The sequence below is a fragment of the Lepidochelys olivacea genome, assembly GCF_965140295.1.
Source record: "Lepidochelys olivacea isolate rLepOli2 genome assembly, chromosome: 1".
In the NCBI taxonomy this organism is placed as follows: Eukaryota; Metazoa; Chordata; order Testudines; family Cheloniidae; genus Lepidochelys; species Lepidochelys olivacea.
The window spans coordinates 113,051,370-113,073,282 of NC_140411.1; the positions used below are offsets into that span (position 1 = coordinate 113,051,370).

Sequence of the window (21,913 nt, forward strand, 5' to 3'; positions counted from 1 at the left end):
AAGTATACAGACAACAATCACAGGTAAACTTAGTGTAAGTTTACACTTACACTAAGTTTACCTGTGCCATGTAAACACAGTGTGGCTTTGTTCTAGTCGAACAAGTGGATACAATAACCTTAGCAACCAATAGGTTCATAGCCAAGTGGATACAATAACATTAGTATTTCTTATGATCTAGGGTTATTCACTATAGGGCATGCTTAATAACAAATAAGCAACAGGATATTGCCAAAATTAACAGATCAAATTTTACAATATTTTTACAGATGTTATGAGTGAGTTGCTTTGCACGTTACAATACCTCTTGACGTTCTTCTGAGGTTCACAGACAGGTGAACTGCCTATTGCCTTTAATCTAAGCTGGTTTGCCTGCATCACAACCTCCATCCCCGACTCACCTTAGCGGGCCACCCAGCCTGACTGGGTTGCGGGGGGTCACAACCAAAAAACCTGGGGGTGGGGTGAGCACATGACCCCGTGTACCCCCCCCCCCATCCCCTATCATCACCTCTAGTAGGAGGTGCAAATATGCTTGCTTGCCCTGGGCGCTAAAATGCCTAGTTATAGCTCTGCCCCAGGGCCTCTATCCCCAGACTATTTGATGGCTCACAACAGGCAATAAACATTTATAAATAGGCCCTGAGCCCAAAAAGGTTGAGGACCACTGGCATAGATGATGCAAGAGACTGAGGTATCCAAGAAGGAGGTGCAAGGGGTGATGTGAACACAGGGTAGGATGCAAGCTGAGACACTCGGAGAGAGTCTGTTCTCTAAACACGAAGAATGAGGGGTATGGAAAGTTTGGCAGAGAGTACCTTGAACACAGTGTTCTCCAACCAAGCCCTTAGCATGTCTCTATGCCAGTGCTTAATGGAAGTGCAGGAGATGGCCTCTGCAGCATATAGCTTTCTGAAGCTGTGGTAATCGTTATGAAATTAACATGATTTTTGACAATTTCACTGCTGTACAAAACATCTTTAGGTGAAAAAATGCACATTCACATCAACCAAACCATTTCGTGAACTGTTCTAGTTTTTTAAAAAAATGAAAAATCAAAATGTTTCTCTGACATTTTAAAAATTAAACTTTTTATTTTTTGATTCAAAATGACTTTTTATCTAGAAATTGTCTCAAGTTTAATTACAAAAAACCCTAAAATTTTTTTTTTTTTTTTTTTTAAAAAGCTCAGTTAAAATGACACCTTTCATCTGACTCTAAAAGATTTTTTTAAAGTTATTTGGAACTGTCAACAAACTAAAACATCAGTTTTCCCTTCGGATCTAGTTTTAAATAGCAACTGTGAAGCTAATAAGAATCTTACACATTTCACTCTCCTGCTGCTTGGCAAAGGTACTAGTAGCTAAAGAGGTACTGGAGAGATCTGTCTGCAGGCTTGGGAATAAATCACTGCATTATATTACATTTTAGTCACATTTTGAAGATTCTTTAGAACTATCAAATCTAGAAGCGTGTTTTTTTTGTTTTTAAGAAAGCTTAGATTCTGCTGAAGTGGAAGGTGTTCCCCTTGTGTGTCATGTCAAGCTTACTACTCACTTGGGACAAGTAGATTATTTTAAACCCTCCCTTTTCTTATATTTGTAAAATATTAGTATGGTGATTTAACAATCTTTTATAAAGCAGAATAATGAGAGATGACTCTGGAAAATGGTGGTTGAAAAGAGAGCAAAGTTTACATGAGGTAGGTTTAAGGTTACTTGTTTGCACATTATTCCGGTTTTGTTCTAGTTTATTTGTATTAAATGTGTGAATTCCTTGGTTAATATTGATTTGTTCTAGAAAGCACTTTTTCACTTTCCCAGTGGGATGTTAGCTGCAAAAGCCAAACTTCTGGGTGTCTGTGGCCTACTGTCTTCACCTCTTACTCTTAGTAGGCTGAAGCATATAGCTTCTAGCTCCTGAGTGTCATGTCAGTTTCATATTGTTGTTAATTGAAAAAAAGTTTGTTATTCACAGAGGCGAGCCAAAAGAGAAGGCTGGGACAGGGTGCAGTACTGGAGGCTTCTTATGTCTTCCATTCTTCTGCCTTTGACTCTTTCTTACAGCAGAAAACTATGGAGGACAGAGAAGTGACTGAAAGGTCCTTCTATCTTTCAGTAACTTCAGTTTTACCAGGCACCTACTAGCCAGATGCTGATACAAAAGATAAAGCTGCCAAGCAGGGTCCAGGGACATATACTAATAGTAATTCTACCACTCTCCCCTTTCCCTAACAGCAGAGGGTGGGTTCTCAGCAGGGGATTGCCCTTAAATCTTGCTGATGGGTCCCATCATAGGTTCCAAGTCCGTGGGTGCTCCGGGGCTGGAGCACCCATGGGGAAAAATTGGTGGGTGCTCTGCGCCCACTGGCAGCTCCCTGCCCCCCGCGACCCAGCTCACCTCTGTCTCCGCTCCGCCTCTACCTCCTCCCCTGAGTGCGCCATGGCTCCTCTTCTCCCCCTAGCTCCCAGCGCTTGTCACTGCGAAAGCACTGGGGGGGAGGAGGGGGAATGCGGCATGCTTGGGGAAGAGGCAGGGCCAGGGCGGGTATTTGGGGAAGGAGTCCAATAGGGTCAGAGAGGGGGTGGGGACTTTGGGGAAGGGGTTGGAATGGGGGCGGGGTGGGAGTGGCGTCGGGGTGGGAGGGGTTGAGCACCCACTGGTGCCAGGAAAAGTTGGCACCTATGGGTCCCATTCTTGTTACACACACACTCTAGGGCACTCACCTTTACCCAGTTCCTAAGGCTCAAGGAGTACCCCAGTTGATTTAGGCACCCCTACCCTTTCTCAGTTCGTAGGGCTCTAGGCAAAAGGCACACACCCTTACCTACTTCCTAGGCTCAGGGCATACTCTTCTGTGGGCAGAGCCGTCCCTACCCGTACGCAGCTGCGTAGGTCACCAGGAAATTTGGGGCACCAAATTTTCTGGTGCCCTGTGCAGCTGCATGCTGCTCCAGCCCCTGCCATGCCTCTTCCCACGGCCCCTGCCCCTGCTCCGCCTTAGCCCCACCTCTTCCTGCCCCTGCTCTGCCCGTGCCCCAGCCCCGCCCCTGAGGACTGCAGCAGGGCTGGGCCCACACTCACTGGCGGCAGGAAGTACAGCAACCCAGCCCCTGCCGCACTGCCGCTGAGTGCTGGGGGGCGGTTCCCCCCCTGCCCCCCAAGCCAGCCCCGCCCCCTCCCCCAGCGGAGGCCTGGGGCCAGTCCGTCTCTCCCCACTTCCCCCCAGAGGTCTTCTCCTTCTCCTCCCCCGTTCGGGGGAGCTGTGTAGGGCCCCAGAATAGCTTGGAATGGCCCTGTCTATGGGTTTGCAGGATCTTTTTATCAGTGAAAGAGCCTTACGCAGTAATAGCCTTATAATCTATTTATTAACAATTACCAAGCAAAATACACATGCTAAGCATAAAGTGCTATGCTCACCAATCCTGATCATGTAGGCAGACCTTCCCTGTTGGCCCGGCAAGGTCCATCTCATCTCAGTTCTGGTTGCTGCATGTCAAAGTGGTTGTGCAAAGGATTCTTAGCAGCTCTGATTTTAGGCTGCCTCTTGGTGGAGGGGTGGGGTGAGATCTTCTTCTTTTAGGTCTTTCCTCCTCCTTCCCTTTTCCTTTCTTTTTCCTTCCAAGCTGGTCTCTTTCTTCAGCCTGTTTATGTAGTGAAACTTGAGTCCTGCTTAGCTATACCTTAACAAATCAGTTTACTAAGATATTACAAAAGAATTCTTTGACCAATCCTAACATATTGTGAAATAATTCTTTACCCAATCATACCCCACCACTTCAGTTTATTTAAATCTTGTAAAATTAATTATGCAACAGACAGAAACAATCAAAGAACCAGACAGAAACCATACAGATAAACAATAGAGAAGTGGGGACCATAAAAGCAAAACAATAAAGAAGTAGAGATTTCACACCCACCACTGTTGTTAAGTGATTCTTTGCCAGATTAGAATGCTATCAAACAAAGTTTTCTTTAAACATTTTAAGAGATTCCTTGCTTATCTGATGATGGTTGGTACTGTTAGGAGGGGTCCTTCTTAACAGCCCAATATTACATTGTTTTGATAATCCAGGAAGTATTTGGAGAGTGTTGGGGACAACTTCCTGGTACAAGTCCTGGAGCAACCGACTAGAGGCAGTGTTCCTCTTGACCTGCTGCTTACAAACAGGGAAGAATTGTTAGGGGAAGTAGAAGTGGGTGACAACCTAGGCAGCAGTGACCATGAGATTTGTTGAGTTCAGGATCCTCACAAAAGGAAGAAAGGAGATTAGCACAATATGGACCCTGGACTTCAGAAAAGCAGACTTAGACTCCCTTTGGGAACTGATGGGCAGGATACCCTGGGAAGCTAATATGAGGGGGCAAGGAGTCCAGGAGAGCTGGCTGTATTTTAAAGAAGCCTTCTTGAGGGCACAGGAACAAACCATCCAGAAGTGCAGAAAGAATAGCAAATATGGCAGGCGACCAGCTTGGCTTAACGGTGAAATGTTCGTTGAGCTTAAACTCAAAAAGAAGTGGAAATTAGCACAGCTGACTAGGGAGGAGTATAAAAATATTGCTAGAGCATGCATGGGTGTAATCAGGAAGGCCAAGGCACAATTGGAGTTGCAGCTAGCAAGGCATGTGAAGGGTAACAAGAAGCGTTTCTACAGGCATGTTAGCAACAAGGAAAAGGTCAGGGAAAGTGTGGGACCCTTACTGAATGCGGGAGGCAACATAGTGACAGATGATGTGGAAAAAGCTGAAGTACTCAATGCTTTTTTTGCCTCAGTCTTCCCAGACAAGGTCAGCTCCCAGTCTGCTGCACTGGGCAACACAGGATGGGGAGGAGGTGAGCAGCCCTCAGTGGTGAAAGAACAGGTTAAGGGCTATTTAGAGAAGCTGGACGTGCACAACTCAATGGGTCCAGATCTAATGCATCCAAGGGTGCTGAGGGAGTTGGCAAGTGGCTCTGCAATCACATCAGCCATTATCTTTGAAAATTCATGGCGTTTGGCGGAGGTCCTGGACAATTGGAAAAAGGCAAAAATAGTGCCCATATTTTAAAAAAAGGGAAGAAAGAGAATCCAGGAAGCTACAGACTGGTCAGCCTCACTTCAGTCCCCACCAGAATCGTGGAGCAGGTCCTCAAGGAATCCATTTTGAAGCACTTGGAGGAGAGGAAGGTGATCAGGAATAGTCAACATGGATTCACCAAGGGCAAATCATGCCTGACTAACCTGATTGCCTTCTATGATGAGATGACTGGCTCTGTGGATATGGGGAAGCGGTGGATGAGAGATATCTTGACTTTAGCAAAGCTTTTGATACGGTCTCCCACAGTATTCTTGCCAGCAAGTTAGGAATTATGGATTGGATGAATGGACTATAAGGTGGATAGAAAGCTGGCTAGATTGTCAGGCTCAATGGGTAGTGCTCAATGGCTCAATGTCTAGTTGGCAGCTGGTATCAAGCAGAATGCCCCAGGGGTCGGTCCTGGGGCCAGTTTTGTTCAACATCTTTATCAATGATCTGGATGATGGGATTAATTGCACCTTCCGCAAGTTCGCAGATGACACCAAGCTTGGGGGGGAGGTAGATACACTGGAGGGTAGGGATAGGGTCCAGAGTGATCTAGACAAATTGGAGGATTGGCCAAAAGAAATCTGATGAGGTTCAACAAGGACAAATGCAGAGTCCTGCATTTAGGAAGAAAGAATCCCATGCACCGCTACAGGTTGGGGACCAACTGGCTAAGCAGCAGTTCTGCAGAAAAGGACCTGGGGATTACAGTGTACGAGAAGCTGGATGAGAGTCAGCAGTGTGCCCTCATTGCCAAGAAGGCCAACGGTATATTGGGCTGTATTAGTAGGAGCATTGCCAGCAGATTAAGGGAAGTGATTATTCTTCTCTATTTGGCACTGGTGAGGCCACACCTGGAGTATTGTGTCCAGTTTTGGTCCCCCACTACAGAAGGGATGTGGACAAATTGGAGAGAGTCCAGCGAAGGGCAACAAAAATGATTAGGGGTCTGGAACACATGATTTATGAGGAGAGGCTGAGGGAACTGGGATTGTTTAGTCTGCAGAAGAGAAGAATGAGGGGGGATTTGATAGCTGCTTTCAACTACCTGAGAGGTAGTTCCAGAGAGGATGGTTCTAGACTATTCTCAGTGGTGGAAGAGGACAGGACAAGGAGTAATGGTCTCAAGTTGCAGTGGGGGAGATTTAGGTTGGATATTAGGAAAAACTTTTTCACTAGGAGGGTGGTGAAACACTGGAATGCGTTACCTAGGGAGGTGGTAGAATCTCCTTCCTTAGAAGTTTTTAAGGTCAGGCTTGACAAAGCCCTGGCTGGGATGATTTAATTGGGGATTGGTCCTGCTTTGAGCAGGGGGTTGGACTAGATGACCTCCTGAGGTCCCTTCCAATCCTGATATTCTATGATTTGATAGCAGCCTTCAACTACCTGAAGGGAGGTTCCAAAGAGGATGGAGCTCAGCTGTTCTCAGTGGTGGCAGATGACAGAACAAGGAGCAATGGTCTCAAGTTACAGTGGGGGAGGTCTAGGTTGGATATTTGGAAACACTGTTTCACTAGGAGGGTGGTGAAGCACTGGAATGGGTTACCTAGGGAGGTGGTGGAATCTCCATCCTTAGAGGTTTTTAAGGCCCAGCTTGACAAAGCCCTGGCTGGGATGATTTAGTGAGTGTTAGTCCTGCTTTGAGCAGGGCATTGGACTAGATCTCCTGAGGTCTCTTCTAACCCTAATATTCTATGATTTTATCGTTCTAATTTGGAAGGAATGTGAGGATGTGACTTTGTGCTTCTCGGCTTATGGCTGCTCCTCTCCTAATATGACTTCAGAAAAATGCCTCAGACCTTACATCCTCATTTTGCATATCTATCTCTAGGTGTTCAGTCCTGTGGCTAGTAGGTGGTGTAAATTTTTCAAGTGCAGATAATACTGGTGCAGATTCTGCCATTTTGTGGTCTGGTGTCTCATTCTAGCCAATGTGAGGCACCGTGCAGTGTGTACTGTCCTATGCTTTTGACTAGGTCTGGTCAGAGCAGCAGCTTTGAAGCAGCACTTGCTTTTCATGCAGGGCTGGCCTTACCATGAGGTGACCTGAGGCAGCCACCTCAGGTGCCAGACTGTTCGGGGGCACCACTAGGACCCAGAGTGTAGAAAATTGTCTACTGCTGGTGCATATGTATTCTCTCTGCTCTAGATGCACAGAGATGGTGGAGTGCTGTGCTGGAGGAAGGAGAAAAGGTGAGAGAATAACAGAAAGCAGCAGGAGCTGCAGGGAGAGAGAGGAGGAGGAGCCTCTTATGTACCTCTCTAGCACCCCTGGTGCCTGGACTGATTAACACCAGCTTCTCAGGGAGCTTCCTGTTTCCTGCTGCTTCCCTGAACCCACCTGAGGAGAACAGGCAGCCAACTGAAGTAGTAGGAGCCAGTTAGGCCCTTAAGTCGCTGATATCTTCCCTTACTCAGGCCCTGCTACCAGCCTGCTTATTTGTCCCCTTCAACTGAGTGAGAGCCACTATAGCTGGCACAGAACAGCAGTCATGAGTGAAAGAAGAAAACATCACTCTGGAGCAGCATTCAGAAAAAGAAAGAAAGCAAAGGAAGTTTTTCTATCTAAGCAGGAAGGAGCTCTCCTGAGATACATAGACACAAATGTTTATGGTGAGCCTTCCGGCCCCAGTGGGTGGTGAGGAAATGCCTGATCTTCTAGTTAGTCAGAGTGCAGGTGACCTGGCAGCTACTGCAGCATCCATATCTCCATCTCAAATGGATGTAACCACTTTTCTTCAGGAATTTGCATGTAGATCAGAGAAGAGTGTGGTGGAGGCACAAGAAACAGCTGCTGCTGAGTTTAGTTCCTTAAGTCTAGATGATTCAGGACTGTGGACCCACTTGAGCAGTAGCCTGGGGGACTTCCTTGTACTGCATGGACCACAGCAAGTGAAAAACTTCATGTTCCCCAAAGACAATGAAAATAGAAGTTTCCATCCAACACATTACTGGCGTGAAATCCCCAATGGTGACAAAGTGGAGAGGCCATGGCTTATGTACTCAAAAACTCAAAATGCTGCCTACTGTTTTTGTTGCAGACTCTTCCAGTCTAATGTTCCAGCCACATTGGGTTCTACAGGAACAAAGGACTGGAAAAATTTGGCTAGAAATCTGACATGCCATGAGAAGGCAGCAAATCACCAGAGAGCATTCCATAGGTGGAAAGAGCTTGAGATGAGACTAAGGTTAAAGGCCACCATAGATGATGATCATCAAAAGAAGATTGCATCAGAGTCTCTTTACTGGCAAAATGTTCTGAAAAGGCTCATTGCCATTGTGAGAATGCTTGCTACCCAAAACCTAGCACTGCGTGGCACTTCAGATCAGCTGTATGTGCCAAACAATGGACACTTCCTTACAATTGTGGAGCTGATGGCTGAGTTTGATGGTGTACACCAGGAGCATCTAAAAAGAGTCCCTACCCAAGAAATGTACACACACCACTACCTTGGAAAAACAATTCAAAATGAGCTCATACAGTTACTGGCAACAAAAGTCAAACAGAAGATTGTGGCAGATCTGAAGTCAGCAAGATATTACTTTATTCTGGACTGCACACCTCACATCAGCCATACGGAACAAATGACTTTAATGGTGCGTTCTGTAACAACAACAGAACCTAGTGAAAATGTCCCTGCAATGGTGACTGTCAGAGAGCATTTCCTAGAATTTATTAACATTGATGATACTACAGGAGCTGGTATGACAAATGTGCTTCTTAAAAAGCTGGAAGGTACGGGAATTGCGATAGCTGACATGAGAGGTCAGGGCTACGATAATGGTGCCACATTAGAGGAAAGAACAGAGGAGTGCAGACACGGATCCGAGAGTTTAACAGTCGAGCTTTTTTGTCCCATGCAGTTCTCATTCTTTGAACTTGGTGGTCAGTGATGCAGCATCAGCTTCCAGTGAGGCTGCTGAATTTTTTAATGTAATTCAAAGCGTCTATGTATTTTTCTCTGCATCAACTCGTCGATGGCAAATTTTGAAGAAACATCTGGGAACATCCTCTCTGACACTGAAACCACTGAGTGCCACACGACAGGAAAGTCAAGTGGAGGCGATAAAGCCTATCAAACACCAAATTGGGAAGATAGATGATGCCATAATTAGCATTATCCTCCATAATGGCAATGACAGGAACTGTTTGTGGGAGAACAGTGGCAAAGGGAAATAGAATCACCAGAAACATATATAACTTCAGATTTCTGTGTAGCTTAGTATTGTGGCATGACATACTGTTTGAAATAAATGTTGTAAGCAAGAGAATCCAAGGTGTTGACCTTGATATATCTGGAGCAACGGAACAACTGGGCAAAGCGAAGTCATACCTACGGTCTTACCGGTCAAAAGAGGGATTTCAAAACTTTCTGAAGAGGGCACAGAAGTTGGCAGAGGAACTTCACACTGAAGCTATTTTCCTACCCATTCAAGAATATAAGAGTAACTGAAGAAGGAGGCATTTTGATTACGCGGCACGAGATAATCCCATAAGAGACTCCAAACAACAATTCAAAGTTGAATTCTTTAACCAGGTGCTAGATTCTCCAACTGACTGTAAGGCACAACATTTCATGCAGCTCAAGGAACACAGTAGTGTATTTGGGATGTTGTATGATATTCCAAAACTCCTCGCTATACCTGAAGAAGACCTACACCAGCAAGGCACTAGAGACAGCGTTGACACATGATGACATGCGCGATATTGATGCGAGTGATTTAGGTGATGAACTGAAAGCCCTTTCAAGATACATTTCAGCAGGATCAACTCCAAAGGCTTTTCTGGAATATATGTGCACAAAGAAGATGACCACCCTCTTTCCAAATGCTTTTGTCGCTCTGCGCATACTTCTAACATTTCTTGTAACAATTGCCAGTGGAGAACGCAGCTTCTCCAAGCTGAAGTTAATCAAAACACATCTATGCTCCATAATGACACAGGAGAGGCTGGTTGGCCTGCAACCATCTCCATAGATCATGAGCTGGCCCAGACTGGGGACCTTCAGGAAGCAGTTCAAATCTTTGCAAGCAAGAAGGCATGGAAAGGACCACTTTGATTATTCAAACAGATAAAAATGCCAGTGTTTAGTATGCAGACAAGAAAAGTTACATTTACTGTTCAGGCGTTTGAAAGTTAAATGTTACTTAATTTTTGAACAAGGCATTTTAAGTTGTTCTCCTTTATTGGGGTAGGTAGCAGAGCAGTACCATGAGAGGAGTAGAACAGGAAGAAGGCAGAATTGAGACGTTTCAAAGTTTTGGCCCAAGCAAGTCAAGTCATGGGGGCATCATTTGAGCTCCCCGCCTCAGGTGCCAAAATGGTGTGGGCCAGCCCTGTTTTCATGGACCCACCTGCCATTCCTTGCAGATGGCTCCTTCTACTCCATTGCAGGATTGGGGCATTTGCAAAGCTCTGGCAAGGGTGGAATAGTAAAGGACTCTCTGGATAAATATTACAGAAGTTCTGCCTCCAACTGTCCTTCAAGTGATCAGAGATCTTTTGTGTTACTGTTCAGATGTAGCTAATCTGTTTTCAGTTTATAGCCTTATTTACTTTACCACAGTTGATCTCTAACTTGTTTTTTCTACAGTTTTGTCCTTGTGATGTTGCACTCCATATGTTTATTGAAATATGCTTGAGTGTAAATATAATGTAAATGGAATATGCTTTATGCAAAAGGTCTCTTGTAAAGAATCATTACAAAGCTCATCATGTACTGAGCGTGTTCATCCTGTTCGTATGAATGTATCAGAAGCTAGAAATATAAAGTGTTACTCTGAACTCCAATTGTAACTATGCAAAGTGTGGGCCATTAATGGTGGCTTGGAATCTTGATGGCTCCCATCAAGAAGGATAATTGGTGGTAAATGGTTCTGTTTACTTGCAAGCCTCCACTGCACACATGCAGGCCAGTCCTGGAGGAAAGGAGCCGGGGCTCGCAGGACATGTGACCATGTCACCTGTTACTGGACTCCATCTTTAACCTGGTGCTTTTCCATTTATAAGGAGGGGAGGGAACGCACAGAGAGACAAAGGATTCCCACCTTGTGCCAAAGCTATAAAAGGGGGTGGAACAGAACAAAGGGGATTCGAGTCATGAGAAATCCCCTAGTTACCACCTGAGCTGGAGCAAATAAGAACTGTACCAGGAAAAAGGATTGGGCCCAGATTAGGAAGGAGTCCAGTCTGTGAAAGAAGCTTACTGGAACATCTCTGAGGGTGAGATTTTATCTGTAATCAGTTTCTTAATGTATTAGGCTAAGACTTGCATGGTTTTGTTTTATTTTGTTTGGTAACTTACTTTGTTCTGTGTGTTATTACTTGGAACCACTTAAATCCTACTTTTATATTTAATAAAATCACTTTTGCTTATTATTGAACCAGAGTTAGTGACTAATATCTGGGGGAGCAAACAGCTGTGCATAGCTCTCTATCAGTGTTATAGAGGGCGGACAATTTGAGTTAACCCTGTGTAAGCTTTATACAGTTTAAAACTGATTTATCTGGGGTTTGGATCCCATTGGGAGCTGGGTGTCTGGGTGCTAGAGACAGGAACACTTGCTAAGACATTCTCAGTTAAGTTTGCAGCTTTGGGGGACATGGTTCAGACCTGAGTCTGTGTTTGCAGCAGGCTAGTGTGTCTGGCTCAACAAGGCAGGATTCTGAAGACCAAAGCTGGCAGGGAAAAAGGGCTCAGCGGTAGTCTCAACGCATCAGGTGACAGTCCCAAGGGGGTCTCTGTGGCCGAACCTGTCACAGTCCTGACCTAGGGGAGGAGCTGGCATGAATTGCTCCTCTTGTAAGGAAAAACCACCAGGATTCTAAAGGCATCCTATATTTCTCTCACAGTACAAGGAGAGTGTCTGTGCATCAGATCCAGAGCTGCTGGGAGACGTTTTTACCCTTCAAACAGTGCTTTCTAGCAGAGAGCTATAAAGGGTTGGGAAGCATACAGCCTCCCAGAAAAGTATGAAAGTGCAAATAGTCTTTACCAGGGGACTAGATAGAAAAGCTAAAGCTATTGACATTTGGCCTGGCCACATTTGCTGTTAATTTTTCCCCCAACACCACTTATTCTAGGAACATTGTCAAAGATCTGTCTGGCAAAGGGTAATTTTCATCGTGCCAGTGAGACTGTGGGTTCTGGCAATTCTAAACATGACAATAAACAAATCTGTACACCAAGGCCAGGGTTTTCGTCACAACCTGGAGTCTGTGACTGGAAAGAGTTTTAAAGGGGTAATCTGAAGTGACAGGGTTGTTCTGAACAGATTGTTGTCACAACATTAACATCAAAGAAGCTATTCATGATTTGTCACTAAATGGGATGGACTTGTTCTCTGTGTAAAGGGAGAACAATGTCATTTATAAAAGAAAACTGCTCATGTCTTCTGCTACATGCAATACAATTTCTTATGCTTGGTGTTGGTGTTAGATCCATTAAGGTCCAGATAGTGGCTGTTACTAGTGTTTTGGATCCAAACAAAAGCAGAAGCCTGGCATCACATTCTATTTTCCAAATTCTTACATGCTCTCACTAAGTTAATGCATCTCAGTCTTTTAAAAATGTTTCTCTCTACCACCTTCATTCTCTTCCCTATTCCAAAGAAACTCATGGTAATGTTTTGTGCTCTGACCGAGAGAGTGGATTTAAAATCAACAATTCTTTTGGAAAAAATCAGATTTTTTTTTAATTTTATTTAAATTATAATAAATTCAGATTTCATTTTAAACAGGTTTATTTTTAAAAAGAAAACTTAATACAAAATATGTTAAGGCCTAAACTTATTAAAATGTTTTAAAACATTAATTTTAAAATAAATATGCTGGTTCCATGAGCCTTTATCAAAAACATTGAGTTAAAGGCTGCTTTTCTATATGAAGAATCGGGGAAAACATCTAGCGTTTGAAGTCAAGCTTTATAAATCTGGAACAATAGGTCAGCCTAAGTAATTTTAGGAGACTCTCATTTTGAATAGACTTAGGTGAGTAGGAACTTAAGCTTCAGTCATTTTCACTTAGGCATATTTGAAATTTTTCCCAAGGCTGACTTGAAATATTAATTCACTGGCTATTGTTAATCCTGCTGTTTTAATAAATCATTTAGTTGTAAATGTGATGCATGTTGTGATAAGAGATTTATCCAAAACATTTAAAGTTGTTTTGTTTAATAAAAATAAATTGGATATACGGTTTTGTGTTTTTAATTAAATTCCAGTTACCATCCTTAGATTGGTGAGGCTCATCTGGAGTACTGTGTCCAGTTTTGGGCCCCACACTACAAGAAGGATGTGGATAAATTGGAAAGAGTCCAGCAAAGGGCAACAAAAATGATTAGGGGTCTGGAACACATGACTTATGAGGAGAGGCTGAGGGAACTGGGATTGTTTAGTCTGCAGAAGAGAAGAATGAGGGGGGATTTGATAGCTGCTTTCAGCTACCTGAGAGGTAGTTCCAGAGAGGATGGTTCTAGACTATTCTCAGTGGTGGAAGAGGACAGGACAAGGAGTAATGGTCTCAAGTTGCAGTGGGGGAGATTTAGGTTGGATATTAGGAAAAACTTTTTCACTAGGAGGGTGGTGAAACACTGGAATGCGTTGCCTAGGGAGGTGGTGGAATCTCCTTCCTTAGAAGTTTTTAAGGTCAGGCTTGACAAAGCCCTGGCTGGGATGATTTAATTGGGGATTGGTCCTGCTTTTGAGCAGGGGGTTGGACTAGATGACCTCCTGAGGTCCCTTCCAACCCTGATATTCTATGATCCTAAGGCACCTTGACACAAATCATGAGAAAGTTAATTAGTTAATAAGCAATATATCATTCACCATTTTCTAACATACTAAAATGTACAGTTAGCTTAATATTTTCATATTCTTATTATGTAATTGCTTAAATAAAACAGATATAGTTATAACATACCCTCCTAGGTAGCAAAAAGATGCACTAGATTTGGTACAAAGACTCTAGTTGTAAATTAAGGTGTTTTAATGGTTGTCAGCCAATGAGAATGCACCTTTCTTTAGAAAAGAACAAGTACAAATAGAAAAGTTGATTTAAAATCAATTATTTAATTCAAGGCTTTCCAGTTGGTGGTTTAAATCATGATTTAAATAGCCTTGATTTAAATCACTCCACCCTGTTGACAGAGCATTCTATGAATCTCTTGCTTCAGTAACTACTTACTAGTTAAAGGTTGCAATCTTAGTAGTTGTAACCTTGACCAGTAGCCTATTTGAGCTGGTACATTGTCAATAGATAATATTGCACCTTCCATTGTTCTGCTATCCTTTCTGCACCTAGAAAAGAAGTACTTGTGGCACCTTAGGGACTAACCAATTTGTTTGAGCATAAGCTTTCGTGAGCTACAGCTCACTTGAGCTATAGCTCACGAAAGCTTATGCTCAAATAAATTGGTTAGTCCCTAAGGTGCCACAAGTACTTCTTTTCTTTTTGCGAATACAGACTAACACGGCTGCTACTCTGAAATCTTTCTGCACCTGAAATTCCAGAGGAGGAGAAACAGCTAAAATTTGATAGTGAAGCCATAACAGTATATTTGTAATGTACTGAATCACCAGATGTCAGCACTTTGTTCTTCCTTACATCTGAAGTGCAGGGACCAAAACACTTCAGACTAAAAGCATAAGACATTGACTTGGAAAGGTGCACAAGAAATCAGGCATTTAATTGCCTTCTGACATCAGGACATATAATGCAGCAGTGTCTTTTTATACAGAGTGAGCAGGAACCTCAACCATTTTATGCAACACAGCTACTTGATTGTTGATCTCTACTTTTTCCACGTGCTACGAATTAGATCTCTGGTATCTGAAGCTTTATTTACCAAAGCGATCTCTAGGTCACAGCCAAACCAAACACAGGCTTACCTTTTTGTTTCATCTTGTTCTCTATTTAGAATGCTTTTTCTCAGTGTAAACACTTTTTCTGATTATCTACATCCCATTTGTAAGGGTTAGCGGATGCATCTTTGAAAAAGAAATATTTTCTTACCTGCTAATTTCTGTTGTTGGAAAGCATGCTTATAAATCTCACCTTCCCTTTTCTGAGTTCACTTGACATGTTCATGTTTTTTCTGTTTATGGTTGCACAATTGTGGCCTTTAAAAAAAAAAATCCTGATTTTATATAGAGGTTTATAAAACTTTGAGCATATTTTCCATTATATTTGTTTGCTTAGTAATAGCTAGTGAAGTCATACTTTTTAGTTCACTATGCTCTAATTTCCTTGCTAAAATATATATTTTTCAATTGTACTTGGCTTTGGAATTAAGAAACTCTCTAGAAGATATATTAGGGTGTCCCCTCTGTGATACTTCCTGGTCCTCAGCTTTCCAACTGCTTTTAAATGTTATAAAAGAACAGAGGAATCCACCTGTAAGATGAGTTTTCTCAAGTAATAAATAAAAGGTAGAAAAATAACTGTGAAGTCTCAGTAGAATTATTTGCATAAAATTTGCTATGAAGTTCTAATTCTTGTAAAATGGTTTGTTTCAAAAATAGTATAAATAAATGTTAATAAGGTGGAATGTTGTCCTGTTCAAAGATCAAATAAAAACTTCATTCGTATTTGCTGTAAAATCCAACAGGAGGAAACAGAATATGTTGAACTTTTAGCAGCAGAAAAACATCAGGTTGAAGCCCTTAAGAACATGCAGCATCAAAATAAAAGCCTGTCCATGCTAGATGAAATTCTTGAAGATGTTAGGAAAGCGGCCGATAGGCTGGAAGAGGAAATAGAAGAACATGCCTTTGATGACAACAAATCAGTAAGTGATGTAGAAATCGTTCTGCTTTTTAATTCATATACTTTCATTTTTAGATCGAACTAAGCATTGCATTGATGCTACTTTTATGTCAGATGTAATAAATGGTGGTGGTAATTTTAGTGACAACTTTAAAATATTTGACCTTATTACATATCTTTCCTGTCCCTTGATTCCCACAGAAGAAATTGTTTGTTTAGAGCTATTATGACTGCTTGCCAGGAAGCAGGTACTCTGTCATCTCCCATATCACTAGTGTGTTTTGTCTCTTATGGTCTGGAAGTCTTAAATATGATTGCAACTTTTAACTATTATGTTGTGGAACAGACTTGCACATCGTGATGTTGACATAACCGTTCAGGGTCCTCTAGCCCAATGATATTTGGAGTGTCTAGGCTCTCAAAATACAGGCTCACCCTGTTAAAATTAGCCTCCATTTTTATTTCTGATTTTTTTTCTTCCTCCTTTTTTGTTGAGAATATAATGGGAGAAGGAGAACCCTTGAAATTAGGTTTCACAGTCTGAAAAAAGGAATAGTGTACAAGGTAAGGGCATGAAACACCTCTGTTGCATTTGCAGTGGCTTTTTTCCATGGACTTCATCTGTTTTCAGTATCTTGGACTAATTGCAATGGCTCTGTGGGTGTGGGAGACTCGGGGAAAGAAACAATCCTCAGGTTAACCTTGTGCGTGTGTTGGAGTAAGGAACACATCCATTTCTCCATGCCTTCTCCATCAGCCTTCCTTAGAGCCTCTCCAGTCAGTCCTGTTATCTGAACATAAGGTCGCAGCTCTTTGGCCTTGGCTTCTACTCTTGGAAGTTCTGGTGGGAAAGGTTTTTGTTGGCTTGCAGTACCTGGTGCAAGGTCTGTGCAGTTCATGAGTTGTGTTACGGGGGACAGGAAGTTGTCCTTTAGGAGGGAGCCAGGGCCTCTCTAGGCCCCTTTTGTGGTGGCCTCCTGCTGGGAAACAACTAGCTGTTATGTTTTTTCTACTCTAAGCTGGCCCATCCTTGTAGATGGGGGGGTCATGGTTAGCAGGAGCACAAGTGACCAGGGAGTAGTTGGCAATAGCACTGTGTTCTGTTACCCCTGCTAGTAGTGGTACAGCCTAATGGTGTCAGGCTGTGTGGAAGGAGGCCAGGTGTGTCTGCAGACCCCTTTCATGCTGCATTTCCTGCTAATTGGCAAGAGGTTGAATGGTTCCTTTTTCTCCAATATATTTCTTTTCTCTCTTCCTCCCTCTGCTTCTGCTGGTGGGGGAGAAGGAATAAAGTATCAGTCAGAGGCCTTCTCAGGTCCCCACTTCAGTTTAGCAAGAAGCATTCAGTATTTTCTTGTAATTTTTCTTGAACCAAAGCAAAACATGTAACTAATACCAAACCTGGGCTACAAACCAGACTTTTGTAAGGAAAAGAGCACTATTAACGGAGAATCAGTAATCTAAACATAAGTTTTCATCAAAAATATAGCCAACTAGGATAACACAATAGGGATGGTATCCCTAGCCTCTGTTTGCCAGAAGCTGGGAATGGGCGACAGGGGATGGATTACTTGATGAATGTTCTGTTCATTCCCTCTGGAGCATCTGGCATTGGTCACTGTTGGAAGACAGGATACTGGGCTATATGGACTTGTGGTCTGACCCAGTATGGCCATTTTTATGTTCTTATAAAAAGGAAAGGAAAATAATTCTATTAAGCCTCCTATGCAAGATAATAGCAATCGCACATAAAACAGGCAAACAGGACTTGTCATGTGCAATCCACATACAATAAATACTCCTTTTAGGAGACAGACTCCAGAAGTGTTCATATTGGCCCATTAGATGTTCAGAGTCTTCAACACTCATTGTTAATTAGTAACACCTAGTGCTTATATAGCGCCTTTCATCTGTAAATCTCAAAGCGCTTTGGAAAGACCCATTTTACATACGGGGAAACTGAGGTATAGGGAGGTGAAGTTACTTGCCCAAGGTCACTCAGCAGATCAATGGCAGAGCCAGGAATAGAACCCTGTCTCCTGAATTCCAGTCTGGTGTATTATACACTAGGCCATACTGCCTCCCTTCCAACACTGACATCACTCTAGTGCCATTCATGCCTGTCCCCATCAGTGTCTTCATTCCCTAAATTCCTAATTGTGTTATCTTTATAGTAACAAACCCTCAATATCTAATCAGTATTTGAACTTGTTTATATGTTTGTTATAAAAAGCAGATTGTGTAAAAAATATCAGTCTGAGACTTGAATATCTACTTTTCTACTGAGAAATGCTTGCTTTCTGCCAGGTGAGAGGTGTCAACTTTGAAGCAGTTTTAAGGGTGGAAGAAGATGAAGCAGACTCCAAGAGAAATATTTCAAAAAGAAAAGTGGAAGATGACTTAGGTCTTAGCATGCTTATTGATTCCCAAAACAATCAGTATATACTTACCAAGCCCAGGGATTCAACCATCCCTCGTGCTGATCGCCATTTCATAAAGGTAAATTGTTATACATTTATTTAGAGTATTGTCTATCTTGATCTAGTAGATGGAAAAGTTCTCAAATTCCACCCTTGTTCCCTTATCAAAAACTTAGTGTTGCACTTACCTTGATCTTCCTGAAGATAAGGAAAAGAATGTATTTTACATGTTCAGAACACTATTATCAGCCCTTAACTTTTAAAAAACAAATCTTTTAAACATTTTTAAAACAAATTTCTTCAGACAAGGCAAAAGCACTCGTCTTCTTTCAGCCCTTTGAACTGTACATACTAAGACTGTAGTTTAAAATAAAAAAAATTCTGCAATCTGATACCACCAGTCTGGAAAACTTGTATCAGTTGTTCTCATCATGTGAGCTTCTAGCAGAAGCACCAGTCAACATGTACCAGATGTTTTGGTGTAAAGGATCCTTGGTCTTGCCCTGTCTCTCCCAAACACACATTTCTTGTGTTTCCTCCCTCGTAGTGAGTCATTTCCCCTTCATCAGGACTGTGAACCATTGCCTAAAAGGGTCATAGAGCATCCTCTTGTTCCAGGACCCTCAATCTTCAGATCAGTTTGCAGTTCCAATGAATCGGTGGTGGTGGTGGTGCAGAATCTTTTGCAAGAAGTAAGAAACTCTGTTCTGTTTATTCACTTTCCGGTAGGAGACATAACGCTTCCTTTGTTTTTCTCTAGCTAAAATATTAGAAGAAAGAAATGGGCAAAGAAAAATGCAAAGGTTATCTGATTTTGAGCTTGTAGTATGAAAGCCTGGGGCCGCCTCCTTTTTGGGATGTGAGAGGGGATAGATCTGGATAGAATTAGAGATGCAAACCTGTAGTTTATACTTTTTCACCAGACCAACACTTTATGTAACTACTGAGACATTTTTGGCCATGTTTTTGCCACATTTTTGGCCAGTTTTGAGATCAGTTATCGAAAGACTTTGCTGCATGCACCCCCGCCATTCTCTTCTGTAAGGGACTAATTCCAGACTGATGAATCCAGAAATTAGAATGTTTTATATGTAAATGATGTTTCTGTATTTTGGATACACCAGTTTGGAAGGTCTCTCATTAGTATTACAGATATTAATGCTTTGATATACGTGGTTCATTAGCATTCTTGTTGTTCATTTTGAATTTTTTTGCGACAGTTGGTTTGTTTTTCATTTGGGAATATGAGCTACTTCTGGCTGATACTTTTTAATATTATGGATTTAGCTCTTCCTTTAATATTTCCTTGTATTTCTCTCTTATGGAAGCTTCATTTGGGAAGGTCAAGAGAGACATGGCAGGATTCAAAGTCCTCAGAGCCAAAACTTTTGGCATAATATCACTGTCTGATCTGTGTCAGATCTTTTTGTCTGACTTGTGTGCTGAGAGCAGCTTTCCAGAGCTGTGTGTCTAATATACAGAAACATCAATTACAGGTTAAAAAAATTACTTTTTTAATCCTCTCAGCTGCAAAAACGGGCAAGGTATATTACATTTACAAAAACACAACTCTGTTCCTCAGTTTCTTAATCTGTAAGTGGCAGTAGTGATGCTTACCACATAAGAGTTTTGAGGCTCAGTTCATTCATATCTGTAACGTTCTTTGAACTCTGCAGATGGAAGATATTGTCTAAATTTATTTTTACATTGCCACTAAACTTTAAGGGTTGGAAATAGCCCTTAATTTCACCACAACTTCCTCATGACTTTTATATTAATATATTAATCAATTTTATACACTAGGATATTGTGACCATAGGAATGTTATCTTTGCCGTGTGGCTGGTTGTGCACAATGATAGGATTGCCAACCATGTTTGGGTACATCATCTGTGGAGTACTCTTGGGACCATCAGGGTTAAACAGCATTAAGGTAAGAAAATGACTTTTTTTTTTAATACCTGTCTTCATTTTTAGGGTTGCTTTAATAATTTTTTTAAAGATTTACAGTATTGCCAACTTCCATTGTTTGAAAATCATGAGACAGGCCCCAGAAAATCGTAGGATTTTAAGGAGACTACGTCTGATGTTCTTTTTATTTGCCTTCTGATTTCAGATCCTTTAGCATTCATTCATGTTTTCGAGTTTTTCTCCAGCCCCAGGAAGGGTAAAAACTTACTTTTTTTAAATGAAAGCAAGTGAGTTTTCTCTAGGCTAATTACAGTGAGAAATTGTTTTCCTGTGGAGTTGGAATAAAACCCTACTTTTCCGTATTATAGTTGTTCCTACTCAGGGGCTCTGCTGTGATCTGTGCTGTGTTGTTGTAGCCATGTTGGTTCCAGGATATTAAAAAGACAGGATGCGTGAGGTAATATATTTTATTGGACCAGCTTCTGTTGGTGAGAGAGACAAGCTTTTGAGCTTACAAAGAGCTCTTCAAGTCTTCTCCTATGATCTGTCATGTTTCTCATGAGTAAATAAATAAAATTCACTAACCTAAGAATTGTTTCACACTATCGCCTCTGAGTTTTAGAAGGATGCGGCCTGTAGGAGGAAGGGAGAGGCAGGCCGGATTCTAGTCTGGGAGGTACAGAGAACATCTCTCACTTCCCCATAATCAATGGTGTTCTTTATCCCGTTTTCTATCTACCTCTCTTGCTTTGAATCTTCTAACTTCTAAGTATTAGGTGGTGATACTGTTGCTATGGGAAGAGAGGCATCTGCCTTCTCCACTTTGCTGTCACTGTGTCATTTTCTCCCTGCAATGAAAAGCAAAGAGGTGGCAGAGTGATCAGAGATACAACCACAGGGCTTCTGAATAGCAGAGAGAAGAGCACCAACTTCAGTCTATTGGAATGAATTATAGGTCGAGAAAATATTCAACCCTGCAAAGCAATATAGTAGCTAGGCAGAGGCTCCCTCCCTTATGAAGACATCAGAGACATGTGTCCCCTGAGGTGTGATTTAGGACTACCTTTGGCTTCATGTACATTTAGCTCAGGAGACATCAATCCATATTCAGTAAGTGCAATTAATAGGCATTTATTTACAAATTTACCAAGTTCAGCCCTTTTAGAATCTCTAATTTTAAATTTAATTCTGTCAGAATTATTGCCAAAAACACAAGAGAAATAAACACTGTGAAATTCTTGTCTGTGTAAACAGGAGTTCTAGGCCTGTCTCCCCTGCTATAAAATGGGAAATGAGATGAGTAAAAATTGATCTATGGAATTGTAATCAAAAGATCTCAAAGTGCTTTACAAACACTGAAGAAGTATTTAATGCAAACCACATGAGGATTGTTATGAATTCCTTTTGTAGACAAAATACATTGAACATTTTTAGAATTCAAATCTTTACAGCTGAAAATAAACTTATAGATGGTATTTTCAAAAGTACTTGGCATTGGCTTAACTCTGCTCCCACTGACTTCAGTGACCATTTACATTTTCAGAACACAATGTTTCCACTAAATAATGGCACTGGTCTCTTCACCTTTACATTAATTTTAATGCAGTTAGTCATGCACTTGTCAGGTTCTTACAAAATTATATTAGTGCATTTATTTATAATCACTGTCAAATACTGAAGGATGATAATGTTATGGGTGGGATTTTCAGCAATGCTCAGCATTGGCCTCTGCAAACTTGAGTGCTTTGAAAACT

At 41.9% G+C, this 21,913-nt stretch overlaps 1 protein-coding gene across 2 annotated transcripts in view; it reads left to right on the forward strand.

The window, feature by feature from the left end:
- TMCO3 (transmembrane and coiled-coil domains 3) overlaps positions 1–21,913 on the forward strand; it is a 73,403-nt gene that overhangs the window by 17,116 nt on the left and 34,374 nt on the right. For both annotated transcript variants that reach the window (XM_084639924.1, XM_084639925.1), the window contains exons 3-5: positions 15,672–15,851; positions 18,137–18,328; positions 20,053–20,181. In XM_084639924.1, coding sequence (XP_084496050.1) covers positions 15,672–15,851; positions 18,137–18,328; positions 20,053–20,181 — 501 coding nt within the window. The remainder of the gene's footprint in view (positions 1–15,671; positions 15,852–18,136; positions 18,329–20,052; positions 20,182–21,913) is intronic.